This window comes from Mytilus californianus, unplaced genomic scaffold (genome assembly GCF_021869535.1).
Source record: "Mytilus californianus isolate M0D057914Y unplaced genomic scaffold, xbMytCali1.0.p SCAF_16, whole genome shotgun sequence".
Taxonomy (NCBI): domain Eukaryota; kingdom Metazoa; phylum Mollusca; class Bivalvia; order Mytilida; family Mytilidae; genus Mytilus; species Mytilus californianus.
In genome coordinates this window covers 3,821,902-3,848,973 of record NW_026262648.1, presented here as the reverse complement: position 1 = coordinate 3,848,973, position 27,072 = coordinate 3,821,902, and the positions used below count along the sequence as shown (strand labels likewise).

Here is a 27,072-nt window from a genome sequence, read left to right as displayed (position 1 = left end):
CATCAACAAACGACAACTACTGAACATGAGATATACTTATATTTGGATCGATACAACATGTGGACCTGGACGTTGACTTTACATGGGCGTGTACATGTTTGATCTATCCAAATATACCAATGCCGGTGTCCATGCAATTTATAAGATGTGGAAAACAATAATATATACAATTAAAAACCAATTGTTCAGAGAACAATTGAAGGTCTTTCCACGCCGACTTCGATAATAAAGAATTAAATTCAAAAAAAGAAAGTGTCATTTCTGGTTCATATAATTTGTTACTTCAAACTGATTTTAGGAATATAAGATTTCAAGTCACTTTCATTGAATTAGTATGAAATAGGCTACTTCCGGTTAATATTATGTCACTTCCGATTAACCTTTTAAAAGGTAAAATGTCTTCAAACAAACGCAAAAGACCAAATGGTTTTAAAATGAACCAGTATGAATTTTTAGCAAAGGTCAAAATCTAGAACGTCAAATTGACCTTTGACCTTGACCTCAATTTCAAGGTCATAGGTCAGTGATCTCAAATTGAAAGATCATTGGTCATTTGCTTGTATGGTTTAGGAGTAATACTGATTTCAAATACATAAACGGAGAAAAATCCTATAAAGGGTGACCAGAACACTTCGACTTAAATAGGTCGAAGTTGCGCCATATCGTAAACAATTAATTGGCAAACACATCATACCATTAACTGTTACGGTTTCTTTTGAATAAAGATAACAAGCAAAATTCAAATTAAGAACACGACGTTGACCTTTTACCCTGACCTCAATTTCCTCCAAATGGACCAAGGACTTCATATCAAAAGACTTTAGGCCTCTATGACTTATGACGTATGAATTTATTCAACATATCACTTATGTTAAATTTTCAAAGGGACATAACTCCCATAAGATGTGATCGGATCATTTCGGTTAAACATAAACAAAACATTCTTAAGAGTAGACGAACAATTTGGGGAAAAAGTTTGTTAATATCTTTTACGGTTTCAGAGAAATAAAGATAACAAGAAAATGGGGACGCGGGGAGATAACTCCTATAAGAATAATTGTTCAGTTACACATGGTGAATTGGGAAATCCCCATCACTGTACCAAATCATTGGCCAAATATCCTTTCGATATGTCTTAAAACAAAAACGCATCTCAGACGGCAGAAGAAAAAAAATATAATAATCAGAACAAAAGCAAAAGGTCTTTCCACGAAAAATGGAAAGACCTGAATATACGATGCTTTTTACGAATGTATTATCAAACTGGTTAAATGCATTGGTTTCGTGTATTGAAAAGTACTTTATTTGAACCTTTTCATTGTTTTTAAACGTAATCGCACTGACATAAAACATTTTAAGCCACTGAAATTTTGTTTAATCATTCGATCAAAACCTGGACCGCATTAAAAAACCCGGACTGCTCTCGAAAAAACACGGATATATAAAAATGAATTTATTCTAAAAATGTCCTTCGCAATGCAAAAACAAGAATTTTTATAAAGTGTCTTTATATCTAAGGATGTATATCTTTTATATATTTCCTTTGACATTTGCATTGGTACTTGTATAAAAATAGCTTTATTGTATATTTTGGAATAAAGGAAAATAAAAGCTAAATTAAACTTTTAGAACACAAAATAATGTAGGGGTGATGATTTCTTTTTATCATCAATAATAACTTACCTTGTATGGTCTTTTATATTAAGTTTGAGCATCTATTTCACGTCTTACAAAAAAAGTATGTTTGTTTACATTTTTGATCATATTCACTCAAAAAAACACGATCCCAGCCGGCCACTATACCTACTGTGATTAAATGAACTCAACCAATAAATTACATTTTACCGAAGCTTACAATATAACACCGATATCAATTCACATGAATCTATTTAAATGTTTAATTTTTTGCTCAACCTTTGAAGTAGCGGAAATATTTTATTTGGACATCATTACATATATTGATTTAACTCCGGTTATATTATATACCTAAAAGAGAAAATAAGATATCTAAATTCTGGAATTCCTTTGTGACCAAAATGACGCACTGCCTTACCAATTGATAGACGCCATATGTCGAGAGGAGGCATGACTGTTTTCTCGTGGTAGTCCAGCTGATTCGTGCATATTTTTAGAAGAATTGTGGGTTGGATGATAAAAGCATGAAATTTTGCACAATTGTAGATATTTATTTGTTGATATTACTATAGCATTGCAAATTGCAGTTCATAGTGGCGGGAAATTACAAAATGGCATCCAAAAAGTGAAAATGAACAAAACTAAGCCAAAGCTTTGTTGATATTACTTCTATCGCATTGCATTTTGCAGTTCATACAATATTCTAGGGATTGCGTTTCCACGATACATAAATGTTGCTTGCAAGACAATTTAATCAAAGATCACATGAACGGAATTATTCGAACGTTTTCAGGGCGCCATCAGGATTTGTTTGACCGTTAAGTACCATATGAGTCATAGACTCACAAATGATAATGCATATATTCCACTTCTCCTTGACACTTTCCTTTCTTTTTTCTTGATTGTGGTAACATCAGGATGGTCAATAAAAACGACTTATTACCTTACTACTTGCTACCAGTTGGCCAGAAACTACACACCCTCCAGGAACACCTGCGTTGAACCCTAGTTTTGATGAAAAGGGACTCGTGTTGTTCATGCTTTTAATGTTGTGTTATTTGCCTTTTATTTTCCCATGTCTATGTTGTCAACCGGGTAAAGTCTCGTTTATCCATCGAACAGGCATGGGATACCTTATTTCATTTCAAACGTTCCCATTCGGTCAAGTTTTAGATAATTTACACGTACCAAATATTTTAAGTTTTGTGGTTCTAAGGCTTAGAAAAGAGACATTTATACATCTTCTACTATATGATGTAAACCAAATTACTGGATATAACTCATCAATCTATATTAACAAGAGCACCTAGGCATGTGTCACTTGTTAAACAGAAACTGCTGACCCTTCTTGAGCACCTGAAATAATTCCCCGTTTTAAGTGGGGTTGGTGTTGCTTAATTTTTAGATTTTTGTGTAGTGATTTCTTGACTGCTTTTAGTTTTTTGTGTGTTTTCTATCCATTTTTTATCTGGTTTTGATTTATTAATGATTTTTGAGTGCCTTAGTATCTTCCCTATCTTTTTTATCATCTAAACAACAACATATTTTCAATGCAGTTTTCAAAATGTTTCTTAAGGGCAGCCCATTTAGTCTGTGCCCCACTCCCCATCTAACTCTAAACAGCACTGTACATACCACCATTGTCCTCGCGCACTTTCATCTACCGTGACATCCGTTTTATATCTGTCAACCACATTTTAATAGCTCATAACAAAATGCTGGTACCTTTGTGATAAATGTCCAATAGTGTATATGCCATCCACATTCACTCGAAGTAGCACTCTGGGTAAAAGGCCGAAACATTCCCCCGCCTGAAGCTTTCCAATACTTTGAGAATGTCGGGTGTATGCTTGAAAACCGTTCTTGATGTAGAACATCATGTGGTTTACCTGATCACGTTATATTATTTCAAAGGTGGATTGAAACTTGTTAATTACTATGGCTATTTCAAGACAAAACACCATTAAATGCTGTAGTTGTGCAATATTGATAATCAATCTGATTGCCCTACCTTCTCCATTTACAAGTGTGTAATTTTACTCATGGGCTTGATCTACATTTCATATTTTCAAATTACGTTCGCAACACTTAAACTGTATAGTTGAATGGCATAATATCGCGCACGGGTACTGAAAGCCATAATTTGGATGGAAAATGCAAAGAACCAATTAGTAAGCAGTATAATGGAATCTTTATACCCTCTGAAGGAACATTATTTTAATGATCTCATATCAACATGTCCGGTTCAATCTTTGATGTTACAGACCAATTGTGGTTGAGTGGACTCTCAATTTCCCTCTTATTTCTCCATTCTTTGTATGTTACATAGTTCTCACAAGGGTCTTGTTCCTCGGTGACAATTATATCAGGATCTTGAATAAGAATGAGAAGTACACCTACTGTAACATCATGGAAATATCTTGTTCATGGTGCATGAGAGCCTCTAAAAAAGAATCTGCTGTTCATGTACTATGTTTCCTTGATTTAACCACTGTTTTCTAATCAATCACATAAGGTTCTCAACGATGCCATTTCTATATGAAGACCTAAAACAAAACTTTTCTTTGTTCTGCTAGAAACATGTTTGCCCAGTTCCACTGTTCCGGTTTTACAAAAGCAAAAAACGATTGATCACAAGTGCTAATTAATACATGTCTCGGAACAATTAATACATTGTTGGATTGTATTTATGGAATGTCGAATCGTTGTGACATATTTGATCTCTTCCTGAAACATTGGTAATCCGGACTGATATATAAAGGCGGATGACCATTTGTCTTGGCTCTATATGCTTGGAATGCCTTTCAGGATTATTTAATGTTTTCATTATCAACTGCTTCGAGACATCTGTGTTATCATTTTGTTAACTGATTTATTATACCAGGTTGGCATAATTGTATTTTTGGTTAAACAATTGACAGAGTGCATGTCCATAACACGTTAATTATTAGATGTAAGTATGAAACGCATGGTTATATTTGGTTAGTATTAAGGATATATCTTATTCCATAGTTATATATGTATACTAAGTTATAGCAATAATATGAACAATTGTGCTGGCGCATTATATATTGGTTAAAGTACCAGAGATTATAAGGGAAATTCACATATTTCAACGCATAAGGTTATGACAAATTTGCCAAGTTAGACTAAGAAAATGCTGAAATATTAAAAATAAACTCATCATAGATACCAGGATTGAGATTTAGTATTTGCGCCAGACGCGAGCTTCGTCTACAAAAGACTCATTAGTGACGCTCGAATCAAAAAATGTTAAAAGGCCAAATAAAGTACGAAGTTAAAGAGCATTGAGAACCAAAAAATCCTAAACGTTTTGCCAAATACATCTAAGGTTATCTATTCCGGAGGTAGAAAAGCCTTAGTATTTCAATAACTCAAAGTTTTTAAACAGTTAATTTATAATTATGACCATATCAATGAAATCGTAGCATCTGGAAGAAGGGCTATATACATTAATACTAGTAGATGGGTTTAATTCAGTTGAATGTAATATTAAAGAAGATTAGAGAAAACAAACAGAAGAAACTTTGAAGTGGATAGCGTCGTATTTGCCTCAATGGAATAACTCGACTGCATTTGAAAATCTATATTATATAAATAACACATAGCTGAGAGGGAGGTAGAGCAGATTGTTACCCCGAGAAAACATTGTCAACTGAGGCGAAGCCAAGTTTATTATATAAATCAAGTGTCAACTGAGGCGAAGCCAAGTATATTATATAAATAACACATAGCTGAGAGGGTGATAGAGCAGATTGTTACCCCGAGAAAACATTGTCAACTGAGGCGAAGCCAAGTTTGACAATGTCTTTTCGAGGGGTAACAATCTGCTCTATCACCCTCTCAGCTATGTGTTATTTAATTTATTATACTGAATGTTCTGTTATTACTGTCGATTAAATTTTAAATTCAAAGCAATAAACTATGACGTCTTGTACATAACAACCATCCGTATTTAATAAAGCGCACACTTGATCAAGTGTTTCCATGAAGGGTAATAGAGTATCTACCATAGGATATATTCGTATTTAATAAAGCGCAAACTTGATCAAGCGTCTTCATAAAGGGTAATAGAGTAAATTAACACCCTCGTATTAGCCAATCAAAACATGGCATTTTAACGTGAAGTATGATATAAACGATTATCAACTAATGTTTAAAATGGCTGTGGAAAAGACTTTTGCCTACTGTCTTTTTGAACTACCTGCATATGCAGCTTTTTCAAGTATCGTTGTCATACAAACATATTGTTGCGGTTGCTTGTTTAATTATAACACCAAAATAATCATTAAACAGAAGAAGCAAGCACCTGCCTCATTAATGGCCTGGAAGGCCTAAGATTACTGCAATTGTTTAGATCATTACTATGTCCTCTTCTTGTTGATCATAAGAAAAGTGTTCGAGTCCAGAAGTATTAATTCTAGTTAAATCTAACTTAAATATTGAAATAATGCCAGTGTCTATACGTGATCACCCGTTGTAGACTATTGTTCTGCAAGAATAGTACGTAGGTACGATTTCTATACTTTCCCCCTACAGTTTGAATGCTAGGAAGTTTTCACTTTCCGGCTGTTTGTACATATATTGAAGGTGTGCATGTGGTCAGGGTTTTGATTTTTATTAATATTTGCTCTTTTGGGAGATAGTTGAACTTTGTCATTTTGGAGTATATACTTGCATAAGAGGTGCATAGCGTTTCCGGATAACTTTGCCTACAGTTTGAATGCTAGGAAGTTTTCACTTTGCTGACTGTTTGTAAAAACACATATATTGAAGGTGTGCATGTGATCAGGGATTTGATTTTTATTAATATTTGGTCTTTTGGCGATAGTTGAACTTTGTCACTTTTTGGAGTATATACTTGCATAAGAGGTGCATAGCGTTTCTGAATAACTCCTCCTACAGTGAACCATAGACATGCTCAACTTTGTGTATTTTAAAATAACACTTTGCATCTGCGGGAGCATCATTTGTGTCTCCCAGACACAATAATATCTAAAAGAAAGTCCTGCATACAGTTACTTCAGAGTAGAGTGCGGGGGCATCACTTTGTTTAGTTTGATATTTGGCTTTAGTATATAAAGGTAGCATGCACTTGGTATTATACGGCGCTTAGTTTTACTGAAGGTACGTCAAAACAAAACATTTTGTAACCTTCTATAATGGATATTTGTTGATTTTGATATCTTATGGTGGCCATCTTGGAACAAGCCGCCATATTGAAATTTCAATTTGGGTCCATATGACAAATTTGAACTAACATAAGGGATATTGTTGATTTTGATATTTTATGGCGGCCATCTTGATAATAGCCGACATATTGGAATTTAAAGGTGGGTCCATAAAGAATATTGTTTGAAACACACATAACTACTACCGTGCCAAATTTGATGCTTTTATCATCAAACCCACAATTTTGTCACTAATCTGCATCCATGGTGTCCATTTCAGTATCGATTTCGGTTTCGGTTTATGGTAAATATATCTGTTAAAAAATGTTCATTGGCAATCATACCTCATCTCCTTATTTTTATAAAAACTGTAGAAAAAGTGTTTTTTCTGTCTCACCTTGTGTACTAAACACCTGTGTACAGTCACTGACATTTACGGCACAAAGCTTGGCCTTTTTAACTTTTTTTATTCGAGCGTTACTGATGAGTCTTTTGTAGACGAAAACGCGCATCTGGTGTACAAATCTTTAATCCTTGTATTTATGATTAACTTATTTGCAATCGATAATAAGCCTAAATACTCTTCTAGGTTAACATATAAATTATGCATGTTTAATTAGGTCTTTCCACTTTTCTGTGGAAAGACCTATTGTATTTGTTCTGATTATTATTATTATTATTATTATTTTTATTATTTTTTTCTTCCGCCTCATTTTGTTCTCGCGTAAAATGTTTGTTTCGCAAGATGTCGCTTAGATATTTCTTATATAGTATCATACAGTTTATGCGCTTTTTATTTTCACCCATTCTAAGCCGAACAATTTTCTTTGTAGGAGTTATCTCCCTGAACACTGTTTTCCTTGTGACTGCATCTCCTCCGTTACCGTAAAAGAAAGCGACAAATTTATTTTACCAAATTGCTCGCTATATCCTCAGGATTTTTTGTCCAATTTTGATGGAAGCGATACGAAGACTCCATATGAGGGTTATTTCCCCTAATGCATTTGAAATAAGTGATATGCATTTGTAACTGGTAAACCATAAGTGATAGAGACCTAGAGTCTGTTGATTTGAGGTCCTTGGTCCTAAAGAATAGAAAACTAGGTCAAGGTCAAAGGTCAAGGTCATGTTTTGATTTTTTACATTAGGTTCATATCGCTTCTTCCTAGAAAGAGTTGTAGATATCGACAATAATGAACCACAGTCTACCACTACACTCCCCCCCTTTTTTTTCAACTGATTTTTTTTTAAAGTTATCCCATTCCAAAGAAAAGAAGATCGCTTTTAGTCCCGTACATTATACTGTAAAATGCTAATCCTTCTTTTTTTTTGGGAATACATTTCTTTCTGAAATACAAATCTATTCCTGCAAAATAAAATCTGCTCCAAATCACGTACATGTATTTCTGAAAATTAATCGATAAACGTTTTGTTAGAGTATACTATAACAGCAGCATTATTTTTGTGTGCATTCAATGAATGAGTCGACCAGTGGTCAGCGCTCGGACAATAGTTTACCTGTCAAATAAATCGAGAAAATATATTTTCCGTTAGCAGTATAAATCACGTGCAGTCCGCTTGACGTTCCAATCTGGATTGAGAAATTAAAATCAATGGCGTAGAAATCCCTCAAAAGTTCGTAAATAGTAATAAAATCCTAGAATCAAATTTCTAAGCATGCATTAAAAAACAAATCTGTGTTCCCGTAAATATATGTACGAAAAAAGCATGCATGATCCGACATCAATGACCTGTAAATGAAAGAAAATTTAAATCCGTTAGCTGACAATCTTTATACACAGGTCTTGTCTTGACGACAATCCCTCTGCAACTAAATTTTAAAAACAGTCTTTCTGTGTATATCAATCAGCTTGGTGACGTCACAATCACACCAACCATCCGGTGCGGCGCGTGCTACCTAAAATAAAATAGGGGTTTTCCCCTTTTCGAAAAGAATTAAAATGTGCACGCACAGGGTTGAATACAAAAGATCCATGCAGGTAAGGTCCGATGTCCTTTAATCATAAAATTGAAAACAATGCACACACAATAAGTAAATAACACACAAGTACTGGGAAGCCTTATAAAAAAAGAGAACATTTATAAAGGAAAATGCAAGGATACTTTTTGTAAGTGTGTTTAAATCCTTGCATGTTCCTACATATGTCATAATTTGAATATAAATAAACATGTTGCAAGGACCCGTTTTCGCGGTTCCTAGAGCCTAGGTCACAAGTGTTTAAACACGGCCACTAGGCTCTCAATTCCTTTTTCGCGTATTCCTAGAGGCTAGGTCTCACGTGTTTAAACACGGCCACTAGGCTCTCAAGTCCTTTTTCGCGTATTCCTAGAGGCTAGATCTCACGTGTTTAAACACGGCCACTAGGCTCTCAATTCCTTTTTCGCGTATTCCTAGAGGCTAGGTCTCACTTGTTTAAACACGGCCACTAGGCTCTCAATTCCTTTTTCGCGTATTCCTTAAGCCTAGGTCCAAAGTGTTTAAACACGGGCACTAGACTCTCAATTTCCTTTTCGCGTTTTCCGAGTGGTTCGGCCCCATGTGTTTAACCAACCAACCAACCAACCAACCAACCAACCAACCTACCTACCTACCAACCAACCAACCATTACATGTATGTTTCGGTCCTTTGTGTTTAATACGGGTCCAAGATCTCATTTGTTTCGTGTTTGCTTGTTTCAAGCGACCCTATCTCACGTGTGTAATAAGTCAATCAATCAATCAATCAATCAATCAATCAATCAATCGACCGACCGACCGACCGACCGACCGACCGACCGACCGACCAACCAACCAACCAACCAACCAACCAAGCAAAAAACCAATTAATCATGTTTCGGAGGGGAAAGACCGTTTAACAATTGTTTTTAAAACAATTGATTTATATTTATTATAACACATCTTTCTAAAATTGTCCGTTTGAAATTTTGAAATTATAAAGAAACTGAGGTTTCAACTCCCTCAGGCAAAGTTGGCCTTTGATAGATTTGACTATTTATTTTAGGTCCCTTTTTGGTTATATAGCTCTTTAACTGTTAAGGTTATTAAACATCCTTAGCTTCCTAACGAAGGTAAATCCAGAAAAGCGCTTCGAACGCATGACATTTATAACGTTGTTTTTTAATTTTTTTATAGCACTGTGTCGATACCTCTCCTAGTGGACTATCAGTCCCCGAGGGTATCATCAGCCCAGTAGTCAGAAGTCAGTACTTCGATACTGACTGATTTATAACATTTATTACAAGTTGTTTTCATTTTGCATGCAATTGCTTTTTTTAAGTTTTATCGGTCTGGACTGCAAAATTACGGCACAGAAGAAGACGCTAACGATGACATCCGTCTGAGCTACACGTACGTAAATTATTTAACTGCACAGCCAGATATATATTTCTAAACAAATTAAAAAAAAATACAGACACAAGAAAGCATAGAATTGAAAAAAGAAGCAAAAGATACAACGGTACAAATAAATAATAAGTCGATGAAAACCCGACACTATCACAAGCAAAAGCACGAACGAAGAAAAAATAAAACATAAGCTGAGTAACAAAAGATAAAAAAAAAGATTGAATCATTCTTGACAACTTGCGACCTTTATCTAATTTAAATCAAAATTACTAGCTTTTCGCAATAAAGTAATAATATACTTATCACGTTAAAAACAGAACAGAAATATAAGCTATAATTTGCGTCAAATATTATAAATAATTCTATATACTAATTTGAAAGATTGCCCAGCAGCGTATCCTATTTGATTTCGATACATTTTTGACAATATCGAATGAAGTTTGCCAAAATTTTACTTTTTTTTTTAAATTTTAGCGAAGTCTGTAGGAATGGTATAGAATATAGCACACTTATATTTCGAGTTTTTTTGCCAATAGCATTAGCGGTACCAATTTTTACACCACCAAAATTTCGAGAATTACTTTAGTTCCCCTTCCTTTGATGAAAAACATTAATAAAGCTATGCTTAGGAGAAAATTGATAGAAATAATAGTCATTTAAATGATTCTCATAAATACCTTTTATGAAATAGAATGAGAAATATTACTTCAGGTTAATACGAAGTTATTTCTGATGCCCTTACATAATAGTCAATACATTGATGCAAAACAACAATTGTCATTAGTCTTTATTTCTACAGCACTAAATAGGCTTGAATTTAAATATAACGATGCCAGTTTCGTTGCTTGTCTAGTAAATGTCTTGCAAATAGCAAAATTTCAAAATACAACAAAGTTTAAATCATCTAGAGCTATTATCATAACTCATTCATTTAACCTCAATTCTTTACAAATTGCATAGGTCTTATGTGCTCATGCGCATACAATAATGAGTAAAATATGCTATTCCGAACAATTTTATGACTATACCAGAATTTGTTTTTATGTATCTTGCCACTAGTCAGCTCTTACTGGAACTCTGCCCAAACTCTACAACGAAACCTATTACACCTCGAATACAAGACTAGTCATCCAAAGACAGCTCGGACCGGCTATAAAAATGACAAATTGGACTGTTTGTAGAGACAATTCAGACAATTTTTAAATACATGTTAGAAAAACAACTGGGATCGTCCTACAGGAAATGGCTGATGTCTTATTTGATCGATATGAAGAAACCACCAATCGAGACAATTCACACCGTTCGGCGTTCAAAACGGGATTAAACATTTTTGTGAGCACATAACATTCGCTGTAACACCAGGGGATAGTGGTAACAGATTGACACAAAGTACCAAAGCAACTATATCAAAAAGACAAAAGAAACAAAACGGTCGACATATGAGACTTGCAGTTACAAAATACTATATAAGAAATCTCACAACAGCTAAATCATGTTTCACTAGACTTAAAATATAGATTAGTACACATCAGATGGAATGAGTGTATCCACGTCATATACAGCATGAGTAAAACATGACCTTGTGCAATGCCAAAATATAAGTATCGAAATAATATACCCTACTATGTATAAAATACATTAATAGAGGTATTGATTTATTAATTTGTCTAGTATTTTTCATGACTCTACCGTTCAAAACTTTATATCTTCATATTTGGATAACATTGAGCCACCTATAATTTCTTATTCGTATAAAAAAACCAGTAGAAGTTTGATTTTTAATTATACGTCAGTTACATCTGACGTCAGTATAGAAAATAATGCTCCTTCAACATAAAACAGTGAAACATCGAAGTTTAGATATAATCCACATGGCCATGTAATTATATGGGACCTCAACATCGTTCAAGACCGAGAGGTTATAAACTTTCTGAAAACAAGGACTAAAATATCGTCCACCGTCGAAAATAAATTGGGAAGAGTGTCGTCAGGTTATTAAAGATGATCTTTCATCCTATTGTAAAAAATTGTGTAAACGGGAGAAATCTGATAAAAAGTCATTTGATTCCTATTTAAATAAATGTCTGAATATTGTTGCTAAGCGCATTATTAAAATAATTTAGAAATATATAAAAGAGTAAGTAATACGCCCATTTCTAGGATTAAAAACAAAATTCAAGTACTCGCAAAGCGTTTTGTGTTGCTACCGGCAGACAAAGCAGCCAACAATGCGGTGGTTGTATGACGTAAATACTACACGGAAGTCCTTAAGAATGAAATTATACATTCAACTACATTCGAGGCCGTACGCTCCATAGAAAGTCATAGAGTAAATAATCGTGTCACTACCACAGTTCAGCTTAAGGTCTCCTCTGAACATTTGAAGGTCCCCACTATGTATTGGTTACCTAAACTACACAACAAACAAGTAAAATATCGTTTCATTTCGGCCTCTAGTAAATGTTCTACTTCTAATCTTTCGGTGCTTTTAACGAGTTCCTTAACTACTATAAAAAACTGATCATTAATTTTTGGCATAAAACATATGAAAATAGTTGAATTAACCATTTTTGGAGGGTAAAACATTCTTTGGATGTTTTAGATAACTTACTTGCTTTCGATGGTACTTTTGATTCGGTTGACAGTTTTGACTTCTCCACTCTTTATACTACACTTCCACACAATCTTATCAAACAAAAGTTTTCCTATCTAATTAAATGGTCGTTTGATAAATTTGCAAAAAATTGAAAACAACACGTTTAATAATTTCATGCAAATTATTTGCTGCAACTCATATAGAGCCTTTTTCTCCAACGAGAAAGGTAAATATTCTAGATATACCTATTTGAGGTGTGATGAGATGATTAAAGCCATACATTTTATCCTTGACAACATTAATGTACGTTTTGGCATTAAAGTTTATCGACAGGTTGTAGGTATTCCTATGGACACTAATTGTGCCCCTTAAATAGCAGACTTGATCCTATACTGTTATGAATCACAGTGTATGGCCAAACTCAGTAAAGAACCGTCCAAATTCCATTTAATAGATAAATTCAACAACACGTATCGTTATCTTGATGATACTTTTTCGTTAAATAAACAAAAATTCTCTAAATAAACTGCTGAAATTTACCCAAAGGAACTTACTTTAAATAAATCAAATATTAACAGCAATAACTGTCCTTTTACTTAATTTAGATATTTCAGTATTACACCAGAAATTCTGCACAAACATTTACGACAAAACGGATAATTTCTCTTTTCCTATTGGCAATTTTCCTTTTTTGAACAGTGATGTTCCTTTTGCACCGTCTTACGGTGTTTATATATCCCAACTCGTTCGCTATTCTCGTGTCTATAGTGACGTATTCAATCTCAATGAGCGTAATTTATGTATTACTGGTAGAGTCAGGGATTTCGTTACCACAAATTACTTGAAACCTTTACTAAATTTTCAATAAATACAAAGATCTTGTTTTCAAGTTTGACTATACCTGTAGAAAACTTATTTCAAACGGAATATCACATCCAAAATTTGACAAAATTGATGTTGTTGACCAAGCCCGGAAATTTAGATACGATCCGGGTAAACTTATCAATCCTTTAAATAAACTTATTATAAAAGGTTACCTATTCAACACTGTAATTAAATGTTTGAATATTGTTTTATTGGTATAAATATTGATTTTGTTATCAGTAAATTAAAACCATACTAAATATTACACATATGTACTTTCACGGTATTACAATCTGTCGATAACTATATATTGGCATTGCGCATGGTCATGTTTTTCTCTGACTGTTAATGAAGTCTTTACACTAAATCCATTGGATGTTGGATGTGTACTGATTGATATTTTAGTCTTAGATACATGATTTTTTTAATTAGTTATTATTGGCTTTGAACTAGTTGTCAGTAACTGCGAGTACTTTCAGATCTGTACTTAGTGTTTTTGTTGTTGTTAGGGATGAGGGATAGATATATACCCTGCCACGTCCTGTCTGTGTTTTTGTCTGATGTTTTTCTTTGTATCGATCTGATGAGTTAAGCCTTTTTCAACTGCTTTTTATAATTTGTTCTTATGTTGTGCTGTTACAGCACTGTCGAAGGTTAGGGGAGTGTTGAGCGTTCACAAATTTGTAAATTGGCACATTCTGTATGTGCCTATCCGAAGTCAGGAGCCTGTAGTTCAGTGGTTGTCGTTGGTTCATGTCTGTCATATTTGTTTTTTGTAAATCGTTTTGTTATAAATTAGGCCGTTAGTTTTCTCAGTTGAATTGTTTCATATTTTTCAAGTCTGGGCCTTTTATAGCCGATTATACGGCATGGGTTTTTCTCATTGTTGAAGGACGTATGGTTGCCTATAATTGCTTACATCAGAGACATATACTATACACTCCACTTCATTTAACTTTGGTGGATAGTTGTCTCATTGGCAATCATACCTCATCTCCTAATTTTATATTCATAACTGTATGGAATACATGTTAAGTTATGTAATTCATTGAAAACAAAATCAATGTTAGTAAGTGTTACTGTTGCTTCTTATATAATATAGAATCGGATCATTTTTTTATCTGAAGCTACTAGATATTTCTTACCAAAGATAAATTCCATTACACCATAATGTTACCAAATTTACCTTTTCTCACATCTTTTAATACAGCACGAGTGTCCTGACATTATTCAGAATATAATAGTTTTTTTTTTCTCTAACATGAAGAGAAAATGCCAACTATCGGTGTCAATCCTTTGACATATAACAACAATCATTATACTGATTAAAAAAGCTATGGTGTGTAGGTACGGTTTATAGCTTAATATGAAATGTAAACAGTATAGGGCTACTTTTCCTGTCTAATAATAGTACCCATTTCACCGATTCAAGAACAACTATTACTTAACAGTTTTGTAATAAGATACGGGTGACTAATTACCAATTACCACTTAAGGTTTCAAATGCTTAATAAAAATACTTATACAGTGGAACCTCGTGTCGAAATCTTGGATGAGTCGAAGTAATTTCTCGGTCCGGTAAAATTCCCGTTTGATCAATGCATAATTACCTCTGAAGAGTAGAACTCGGTTGATTCGAATACTCGGTTAAGTCGAGTAAATTTTATAGTGCCGTCGATGTAAAATTAGTGTAAATTGACCCCGATGTCTCGGAGTTCGAAAGTAAGATTTTTCGAAAGATGCAGACCTTATGATAAAAATTCAAATCGGATGTATTTCTTATGTAACCTTATAATTTTCAAAAGAGATTAAAGCTGAGTAAACATACTTGTTTGTATAACAGTTAAAATGACATGTTTATGGTGACCGGTAATTAACACATTTGTTGATCGTCCAAGTTGAACGTTAGTGTGTTGAACATATTTCACCTGACATAAAAACAAAACGAATTTAAATGACCCAAGCCGAGATTAAATGAATCTTTAGAATCTTAATTCATTAATTACAATAAATTAAAGGATTAAAGACAATTATGATAAATTCATAATAATTTAATGTAAAGCAGACGACCTCATCAGAGACTCTTCAGAACTTGTTTCGTTCCTCGAGTGATTTTATAATTTATAGTGACTGACCTTTGTAAATATTTGTGTATACTATTGATTTTATTTGTGCATGATTTGTATCTGTACAATAATTCCAAACAATCATATTTGTAACTGATTTTGATTACAGCTTGAGTGTTCTGAGTGTTCTCGACAGAGTCACTTCTTTTGACATATAAAAGTAATTATAACACTGATTAAAAAAGAACATGGTTTTTAGGTATGGTTTATTGCTATATTTTTACATATAAGTGTTATCATTTATCAGCAAACAGTTCAGATTTCGGATTCATATTGCCATACAAAAGCAGTGATAAGGTATCAATTTAATGACAGAAAAATAGACGTAATTAAGATTTCATTCCAAATCCATAATCTCAAAACATCTTCTGAAAGTGTTGCTGCAGCTGGAAAATTTGAGATAATGACATTTTTCCTGTTTTATCAAACCTTATTGCTATATTTAGAACAAGAGAAAAGATAAAATATGTATTTATTACTTCTATGTAAATGTTATCGTCTCATATCTCCGATGCTAACACCCCTCGGATATGAAAGGCTTACATCTAATATTAAATGTGAACAGTAAAGGCCTACTTCTGCCCCTAATTATAGTACTCATTTCATCGATTCCAAAACAACTATTATTTATAAGTTTTGTAATGATATAAGGGTGAATAATTATTACTTACGGTTTTCAAATAGATATCCAAAGCATAAAAGTACTTATAACAATAATTTTAAACAAACGTTACTTGTAAGTGACTTTGAATACTGATCGTAAAAAGCAACTTCTGGTTTCAACAAAATCTATTTTGGTGCTAAATTACAGTATTTTAATACTTTTTATACTGGTTAAATAATGAACAAATGTCGCTTAATGAGAGACATAGCGATTATCTGGCGGCGGCGGCGGCGTAAACTATTTGTATCAAGCTTTACATTTCAGAGGGTAGAAAACCCAGTCTCTAAAAACACCGCAAAGGACCTCTTGTGTGCACAAAGGAGCACTATGTAGCACAAAGGACCACAAAGGAGTGTAATAAGAGCACAAAGGACAAACAGTTATGTATATAATGGGGGGGGGGGGGGGGGGGGGGGAGTCAATTCATACGAAAAAAATAATTTATTTTCATTAAATACTTGCGTTTATTCGGTAAGATGAAAATTTAAGAAACCATGTTCAAAAATCGGTACGGATATGCATGAGATTACGATATTTTTTAGATTATTAATTGGTGGTTCTGCCACAGGGATTGTGTATGCGTCTAGTGCAGTGGAGGTTTAATACTCTAACATTGCCGCTGGCTAACTCACTTGTGGGTGAAAAGAGAGTTGAGTGCGTAAATCTCTCCTGCCAGTACAAAGCCTGTACACTGTCCAAGACTTCTACAGTGCCTCCCCGCGACAGCACACGGTAACTAGGTATATTGACCTAGGCATTATCTGTAGAGGATCTTGGAGCAGCAAGGGCCCTAGAAAAATGCAGTGTGTAGGCCCACCGGCGTGTGGACATGCCCTAGCACTCATTAACCTTGTCCCAGCTATGGGTCAAATAGTATCACTGCCTTGTGATTTGATTTTTGAATCAAAGGCTATGGAAGTAAATCCAGACAGAAAATCGAGGTAGATGGAACTCGTTAGCAACAGCAACAGCAATCGTCTTAGGGATGGAAACCCCCTACAGAAAAGCCACAGGTCCTCCGCCATTGCCGGTCTCAAGCACGGATGAGAAAGGGAGGAGAGTTATGCATAGGGCCAGCACCCTTATCATGTAAAAAAAACCTATGCTACGGAAACCGCACTAGTAAATCAAAATAACTTCACCGGTACTCAAGGAGACATTCATCAAACCGTAACACGAGAAATGGACTTCTGAGGCCAAAATTCCTACTTAGAGTGGGAGGATGGAATGTCCGCACCATGTACGAAGTAGGAAAAACTGCGCAAATTGAAAAAGAAATGTTGAACTATAACATCGATATATTGGGCATAAGTGAATGCAGGTGGACAGGTTATTGGTCAGTTATAACAACAAATGGACAGAAGATAGTTAACTCTGGGAAAAAAGATAATATCCATAGAGAAGATGTAGCCATCATAATGAATAAGCAAGCAAGTAAAGCTCTTATAGAATGGAAACCTATAGATGAGAGAATAATAACAGCAAGATTCCATTCAAAATATGTGAAACTTACTCTGATTCAATGCTATGCACCAACTAACGAAGCAGACATTGAAACCAAAACCGACTTCTATGAAAAGCTAAGAAGTGTAATGGAAGGAGTGCATGCCCATTGGTTAATGGAGTCTTGAATGCAAAAGTAGGTAGTGACAACATCGGAGTGGATAGAATAATGGGTAACAACGGATGTGGAACTTGTAATGAAAACGGAAATCTACTGATTGAATTTTGCGGACTAAATGATCTGGTTATTGGTGGTACAATGTTCCAGCACAAAGATATACATAAACTTACATGGACATCGCCAAACAGGAGAGACAAAAATCAAGTTGACCCTCTAATGATAAATGGCAGATGGCGGCATTCACTAAATGATGTATCTGTAAAAAGAGGGACAGACTGTGGAAGTGACCACTACCTGATTTTTGGCAAAATAAAATTGAAGCTGAAAAAAGCTCCGAAGATGAACGAACTAAGCAGGAAAACATTTGATCTGCAGAGACTAAAGGACAACAAAATAAGACAAAAATTTAATACTGACGTAAAAAAACAGATACCAAGTACTTCGTGAAATTGATGACAACAAAGAAAACATAGGTGAAAACATAACTGAAATTTGGGATTACATCAAGGACATTTATACTAAAACAGCTGAGAAAGTATTGGGTTTAAAGAACAGAAAAAGAAAACAGTGGCTGTCAGACAAGACCTGGGAAAAACATCAAAGAAAAGAAAGCCATAAAAATAAAACTTAATGCAACTAAATCTAACAGATTGAAAACCAAATTGCAATCAGACTAAAGGGATAAAGACAAAGAAGTTAAAAAAGGTGCAAAGAATGATAAAAGAAACGATGTTGAAGAACTTGCAAATGAAGCTGAAGAAGCTTCAAAGCGTGGAGAGCTCAGTGTAGTATACAAAATCACTAGGCAGCTCTGTGGAAAGTCCAGGAATAACGATGCACCAGTACTATCCAAAGAGGGGCAGCTACTAACTACAGACAAGGAAAAGTTATATCGTTGGGCAGAACACTTTAAAAATATCCTGAATAGGGCTGAAACAAACGATGATATACCTGATATTCAATCGTTTGGAGATGCACTTGAAATAGACACAGAAACTGTATGCAAAAATGAAATCCAAAAGGCAATAAGACAACTAAAAAATGGTAAAGTACCAGGCATAGATAACATCAGTGCAGAATTACTAAAATCAGACATAGAGTCAACAAGCGAGATACTACATTATCTATTTACCAACATATGGATAGATGAAGTAATACCAACTGAATGGGACAAAGGCGTTATTATAAAACTGCAAAAGAAGGGAGACCTGAAACTTTGCAACAACTGGCGAGGAATATCACTACTTTCAATCCCTAGTAAAGTATTCCTCAGAGTCATCAAGAATAGAATTACTGATTCCATCAACAATAAGCTGTGTGAAGAACAGGCAGGTTTTAGAAATAACAGAGGCTGTATTGACCATCTATTTACCCTCCGAAACATCATAGAGCAATCCACAGAGTGGCAGAACAAAATAGTACTAAACTTCATTGACTTCCACAGAGCATTTGACAGTGTAATAAGAGAATATATCTGGGACATACTAAGAGCATATGGAGTACCATCAAAAATAGTCAAGCTGATAAAGATATTCTACGACAAGTATGAATGTAGTGTATTACACAATGGACAGCTTTCTGATTGGTTCTCAGTGGATACAGGCGTCAGACAAGGATGCGTAATCTCTCCTCTTCTCTTCTAAATAGTTGTTGACTGGTGTATGAGATCAACCTTAGGAAATGGAAACACTGGAATAAGATGGACACTCAACTCCTTTCTTGAAAATCTAGACTTTGCAGATGACATTTGCTTACTATCCAGCAACAGAACACAAATGCAAAAGAAAACTTCAAGACTGAATACTATGTCAAACAAACTTGGGCTCAAAATAAACATCGAAAAAACGAAAGTCATGTCAATCAACGAACAATCAAATAAAATTCCAATAAAGATTGGATCCTTAAACATCGAGGAAATAGAAGACTTTACATACCTAGGCAGTGTAATAAGCAGTGATAATGGGACCACCATAGACATCAAAGCAAGACTGAGTAAAGCTAGAACATCCTTCTGTCAACTCAGACCAATCTGGAAATCGTCATCCCTTGCCAGAAACACAAAACATCAAATGTACAACAGCAATGTTAAATCTGTACTGCTTTATGGCTCAGAATGTTGGAGAGTTATACAAACTCACTTCAACAAACTGGCTGCATTCCACAACACCTGCTTGAGAAGAATATGTAAAATCTTTTGGCCCAACAAAATAACCAATCGGGAACTATTCAAACTGACAGCACAAAGAGACATAAGAGATGAAATAAAAACAAGAAGATCGAAACGGATAGGCCATGTCTTAAGGAAGGAACCAGCAAACATCGCTAAAGTGTCACTGAGATGGACTCCAACTGGCAAGAGAAAAAGGGGAAGACCAAAAGAAACATGGAGAAGAACAGTGGAAAGCGAGATGAAGGAGGTTGGGATGTCATGGCGAGAAGTAGAGAAGAAAGCACAAGACAGAGTGTTATGGAGAGAACTAGTGTATCATAGCACGAAGAGGATAAAGTAAGTAAGTAATTATCGAAGATTTCATACATATACACTTTAAAATATTGCAAAACATAAAAATAAAGGTAAGCAGGCAGAAAGTCACGGGACAGATAATCACATTACAGAAAGTTACAAATAATTTGTTCATAATTGTATGAATATATTAGAGAAAGTTCTTGAAATAATTTCTTTTTATTTCATATATTAATTTTTTTCAGTTTAGCAAATTGTTCATAAGCCTTGATTAATGAGGATTGATAAATGAAGATTTATCAAATTTAAACCATGCAAAGGATATATTTCATGGAAGGTAAACGGACAGAAAGTCACAGGACAAAAAGTCTCAGGTATGAAAGTCACAAGTTTGATATGACAAAAAGTCACAACTAATTTGTTTTATAACTGTTTGAATAAATAAGAGAAGGTTCTTGAACTAATTTATTTTTTTATTGCATACATTCATTTAACAGTCAAGAAAATTGTTCATAAGCCTTGATAAATGAATATTTATCAAATTTTAATCATGCAAAGGATATATGTGTTGGCACCATGAACCCTTTTAAGTAACAAGCCAGTTTGATAAATTGTTTTCTTAACAATTATTGTATCATTATTGACTTTGTTTTAGAATAGATTTTGTTAAAAAAAGTTGCTTTATATACATAATATATGATAGTTCAAGGAAAATACAAAAATGATTTTAAAAATAAGTGTGTTCTTACTCCAGAGAAAAATAATCTCAAAACTGAATTTTGACTTTTTGTCCTGTGACTTTTTGTCCGTGACTTTTTTTCTGTGACGTTATGGTCCTGTGACTTTCTGCATAAAGTCATTTTTAAAAGTTCATGACACTTTGACAAATTGTTTTCCTGACAATTACATGAATTTGAATGCTTTATAAATTAGTATCAGTGTTAAAAGGCAGTCTTTAAAAACAAGAAAACTGTTTCAAATACAATTATTCGTACTTAATTAATATTTGAAAATAAAACAAAAGGAAAACATTTAGATGATGGGTATATGTCAACAACAAAAAACCACGAGGTAATTTTTCGTTCCTTATAGCAATTTAAGATTCGTGAAGTAAGAAAATTCGGTAGATACTTTGTTTTTGTCGAGAACAAAATTTGATTAAACAAAGTACAAAAACAAAAACAAAAAGCAACTAAAAAAAAAATATTGACATTTCTAAAATACGGAATAAGAAATTCATGTCAATTTCATAGCTTGAAAATGACTGTCATACCGATCCTTTTTTATATCTTGTGAAACATTTTCTTCATAGATTTATAAAGTAAGAACATTTTGATAGATACTTTGTTATTGTCCAGAATAAATTGTGTTAAAACAAAGTGTATATTGGCATTTCTGATTATTCAGTTACTATAAATAATTTCACAAACGTAAGCTATGACAGAAACCGGATATAAAGTCGGTTCCTATCTGGTACCGGTGATAACACCAAGTCGTACACACTAAAATTCGCAATTTTCATGATTTAAATTTTTTTTTGTTTTTTTGCATTTTTCTTCAGAAATTATATTATTTCCTTGCAAACAATACAGTTTAAGGTCCTTTGTGCTCTAATTACACTCCTTTGTGGTCCTTTGTGCTACATTGTGCTCCTTTGTGCACAAAGGAGGAACTTTGCGGTGTGTTTAGAGACCCTAGAAAACCTGGATGTTTCATACCTTGTACATACCTTATGTTACGAAGTGTCCGTCTGTTATATGTTCATTGACCTTGACTTCATGTTCATGTTCAGCAGCTGATTAAAAAACTTTTTTTTTGTCATGTGATTTTTCTCACTTATTAGTTATTGGATAATTTTATTTAAAAAAAAATGGATTCTTGTAAGTTTGACATGTCCGTCAAAATGGGTTACTTGACCTCGATCTCATTTTATGTATCAGTGTTGAAGGTTAAGGTACGTGCTTAGGTCTCTTTCTCAGATACTATAATAAGTAGGTCAACTATGTTTAGTGTATGCAATGATTGTAAGGAGTACATTTCCGACTGGCAGGTTTCATCTGACCTTGACCTCATGTTCTTTGTTCAGTGGCCAGTGTTAAGTTTTTGTGTTTTGGTCTGTTTCTCAAATGCTTTAAGCAATAGGTTAACTATTTTTGGTGTATGAAATGATCGTTAGAGGTTCGATTTGTCGAAACGCGTTGATGATCTTACACAGAAATGAACTATGACCTTTCAACAGCTGCAGATTCAAAAGGATGTTCTCTATGCGAACAATAAACTGGTGTATCAACAATCAAAACTACTACATATCTACCAACCCTACACCGTGCGAACCACACAGCCGATGAAACATTTTGTGCATGGCACACTATTTCACCAGATAGTGCATAAAACCGATGGGGTATGCTATCATAAACTGAGGCTTGACAAGTTAACAACCATATTGTACAATAGGACAGGTTATCAAGACGACAGAACGAAAAGCCAAAATAAAACTTGTTGAAGATTCACTTACTGTAAATATTCGAAGTTTAGTAAAGACTTTTTAATACAGTCCTTGTAACGTAAAAGAACCCCACTTTTTCCATTACGTACATCGTTCAATCATCGTTTTTATAGTGTTCGGGCATCGTCTGTACAATATGCGTGCATCATCCGTACATTACTCAATTAGCGTATGGGATATGGCATCGTTTAAACGCTACACACGGTATTCAATCCTTGTAACGTAAACATTAACACTTTTTTCCATACGGCATCGTACGTTCATCGTTAAGTCATTGTTTGTATAGCATTTATGCATCGTCCGTACAACATTCGTATAACGTTTGTTCGTCGTCCGTAAATAATACGTTGAGCGTATGGTATATGGTATTGTTTAGCGTTAATATATTGCATCGTTTAAGCGTGTGGTATATGACATCGCTTATCGTAGTTTGTGATACTATTCAGTGTTTTCTTTTGAGTATAACCTATGGTATCTTTCAGTGAGTGGTTGTATCAGTTAAATAACATTCGATCACATTATACAGCTCTTAATTTTTGAGATTCGATATCATAAAAGAAGAGACTTCCGCTAAACGTAAAATTCTAAGGGCTTATCCTGTTTTGGTATTATGTGTGCTCTTTAGAAATGTCATGCTGTGAAAATTAGCGGTTTGAACGTTTGAAATTTCTAAAGAAATATTGAGAAACTGGAAGTATCACCCACATGCAAAGGATACGAAAAAAGTAAAATAATAAAAATACCGAAAACTCTAAACGGAAAGTCCCTAAGCAAATGGTAAAATCAAAAGCTCAAACACATCAAACGAATGGATAACAACTGTCATATTCCTGACTTGGTACAGGCACAGGTACGAAGGAACACTTAACGATATGATGTACGCTGAACGAAAAGATGCAAGTTAAACCGTACGATGTACGCAAAACTGTTCGATATACGATAAATCATACGATGTTTTCGTTCGTACATTGTTCGTTTAGCGTCAAGACAGCGTTTCGTTTGCGTTCGTACAGCTTTCTGGAAGTCTACGTTCATGATTCGTGCATCATCCATATTGTTAACTTTTATAACGTTATAGGGACCTATGTGAGTTTTATTAGTTCTGTGCAATTCGATTGGATTTAATAAAGTTGTATTGTGTAACCCTAAACCTGCTGAAACTCTCCGAGCATGTATGATGTCAGGAAAATAAATTATCGTATGAAAAAACTTGAAATTTGACGATAAGATTTATATTTTATGACATTATTAGGGAAACCGCGAGGGGACATTCTGTTATATCAAATAGTAATGCAAATGACATGATGAGATTTGCAACAGATTTGAACAATTACCATTGACATTTTCAATTGAATAGTATGTTTTTCATGTATCCATACCGTATCTGCTCATAGAATAACACATGCATTTAAAATTTCTTCCGATTATTATACTTATACACTCAAATTCATAACAAAATAAAAATGATAATTTTGATTATAGTCTATTGTGTTGGTTTACTTATATCCACCTATAACAGAGAATGCTTTTTATTTAAGCTAAAACTGTTGTCCTTTTTAAATCCATAAGATGTATACAATATAATAGTTTTTGACTGACGTGTACTTTTAACATACAAATACATATATAATACAAAATAATAAACATTGAACACAATACATCATATTACAACCTTTACACATACTAACACAGTACAAAAGGCGGGCCATATATAATTTAGATGAATTATGCAACACAAGCAAGCTAAACAAAAACAAAACACGTAAATCATGTATACATGGAGTTAATTATACTAAACTGAAAAGTAACTGCTTTCTTTGTTTGAAAAAGGAATATCAAGGAATTACAAGATCCAATCCGTAGTAACAAAAACAATAACTTTCTTCCTTAAAGACAACAATCCTAAACGATAGCATACGACTTAAGACGAAGAAAGTAAAATAACAGTTTCCTTGGCAAATGATTATTCACAGAAAACTCCCAAAGGATAAACTACCCTTTTACAAATGCTCAATTCTTCAAGGAATAAACTACTTCCTTGTCAGAAAAATGGCCAAAAGAATAGCATACTACTTTAAAGAGAAACAAATCGAACTATACAATAAGGTAACAAAAAAACAAAAACTAAGTTGAAAGCCGTAACTGTTTTTTCCCTTAAAAGTCAAATGTAATCCACCTCCCTTTAGGCATATAATTCACATAAAACTACATTTACTTTGCTATTGATCAAAATCTATCAATAACCCTTTTACAAGACCAGTTAGTAAAGACATGCATTTTAGCAAATGAATTTTGCCGTTTTAGAACAGTGAAAATAGATATGTTATAATTGACAGAAATATTTGAAAAGGTGACATTAATATGCAATGTTTTAATAATCAGAAGAGAAATATACAGCTATATTTTGTAAATTGACTAATAAAATTCTACAACCCTTTATACTGTAATTTAGTGACATGCATTAATGCTTTAACAATCCAAACTTTTCTGATTGTGTTCCATTAATATATCTTCCAGAACTAGAAATTAAAGAAACAACAGACACGGCTTCGTCTGCCTCATTTTTTGACTTATACCTCGAATTTGACATCTAATCAAATTGAGAATGGAAATGGGGAATGTGTCAAAGAGACAACAACCCGACCATAGAACAGACAACAGCAGAAGGTCACCAACAAGTCTTCAATGTAGCGAGAAATTTCCGCACCCGGAGGCGTCCTTCAGCTGGCCCCTAAACAAATATATATACTAGTTCAGTGATAATGAACGCCATACTAAACTCCAAATTGTACACAAGAAACTAAATTAAAAATAATACAAGACTAACAAAGGCTAGAGGTTCCTGACTTGGGACAGGCGCAAAAATGCGGCGGGGTTAAACATGTTTATGAGATCTCAACCCTCCCCCTATACCTCTAGCCAATGTAGAAAAGTAAACGCATAACAATACGCACATTAAAATTCAGTTCAAGAGAAGTCCGAGTCTGATGTCAGAAGATGTAACCAAAGAAAATAAACAAAATGACAATAATACATAAATAACAACAGACTACTAGCAGTTAACTGACATGCCAGCTCCAGACTTCAATTAAACTGATTGAAAGATTATGTCTTCATCATATGAATATCAGGCACAATCCTTCCCGTTAGGGGTTTAGTATCATACCATCATAACATATATGAGAAGAACATAACCCGTGTCATGCCAACAACTGGTTTTTAAATAATTGTGTTTAGTGCCGATGCAAAGACCCTATAAGTGAATCAATATTAACGCCAAAATATGCAATCTTTAATGACCTGACAACAGTATCGTAACTATATCCCTTCTTAATAAGTCTATTTAAAGGTTTTGTTAGCTTCAGAGGTGAATACTGACATTTTTGTGCTTTATAAAGAATATTTCCATAAAAAATTGGATGTGAAATACCTGAACGTATAAGAAGTCTGCATGTTGAGCTATATTTACGAATGATGTCCTTATACCGATGATAAAATTTAGTAAATGTTTTGACTAGTTTGTGATATCGAAAACCCTGGTGTAATAATTTTTCAGTAATACATAAATTTCTCTCGTTAAAATCTAAAACATTGTTACATACACGAGCGAATCGTACAAGTTGAGATATATAAACACCGTAAGATGGTGACAAGGGAACGTCACCATCTAAAAATGGATAATTAACGATAGGAAATGAAAAATCATCTCTTTTATCATATATTTTAGTATTAAGCTTTCCATTAATGATATAGATATCAAGATCGAGGAAAGGGCAGTGGTCATTGTTAGTATTAGCTTTATTTAAAGTAAGTTCAACAGGATAAATTTCTTTAGTATACATACTGAAGTCGTCATTATTGAGAGCCAAAATATCATCCAAATATCTAAAAGTATTATTAAATTTGTGTATCAGATGTTGTTTCGATGGGTCTTTGCTGATTTTTGTCATAAATTGTAACTCATAGCAATACAAAAAAAGGTCCGCAATAAGTGGTGCACAGTTAGTCCCCATTGGAATTCCGATAACCTGACG

General features: G+C 33.9%; 1 protein-coding gene across 1 annotated transcript in view; it reads left to right on the top strand.

The window, feature by feature from the left end:
* Positions 1 to 27,072, top strand: part of LOC127726120 (prolyl 4-hydroxylase subunit alpha-2-like) — a 130,960-nt gene that overhangs the window by 12,756 nt on the left and 91,132 nt on the right. The window contains exon 4 of the mRNA XM_052233440.1: positions 10,127 to 10,197. Coding sequence (XP_052089400.1) covers positions 10,127 to 10,197 — 71 coding nt within the window. The remainder of the gene's footprint in view (positions 1 to 10,126; positions 10,198 to 27,072) is intronic.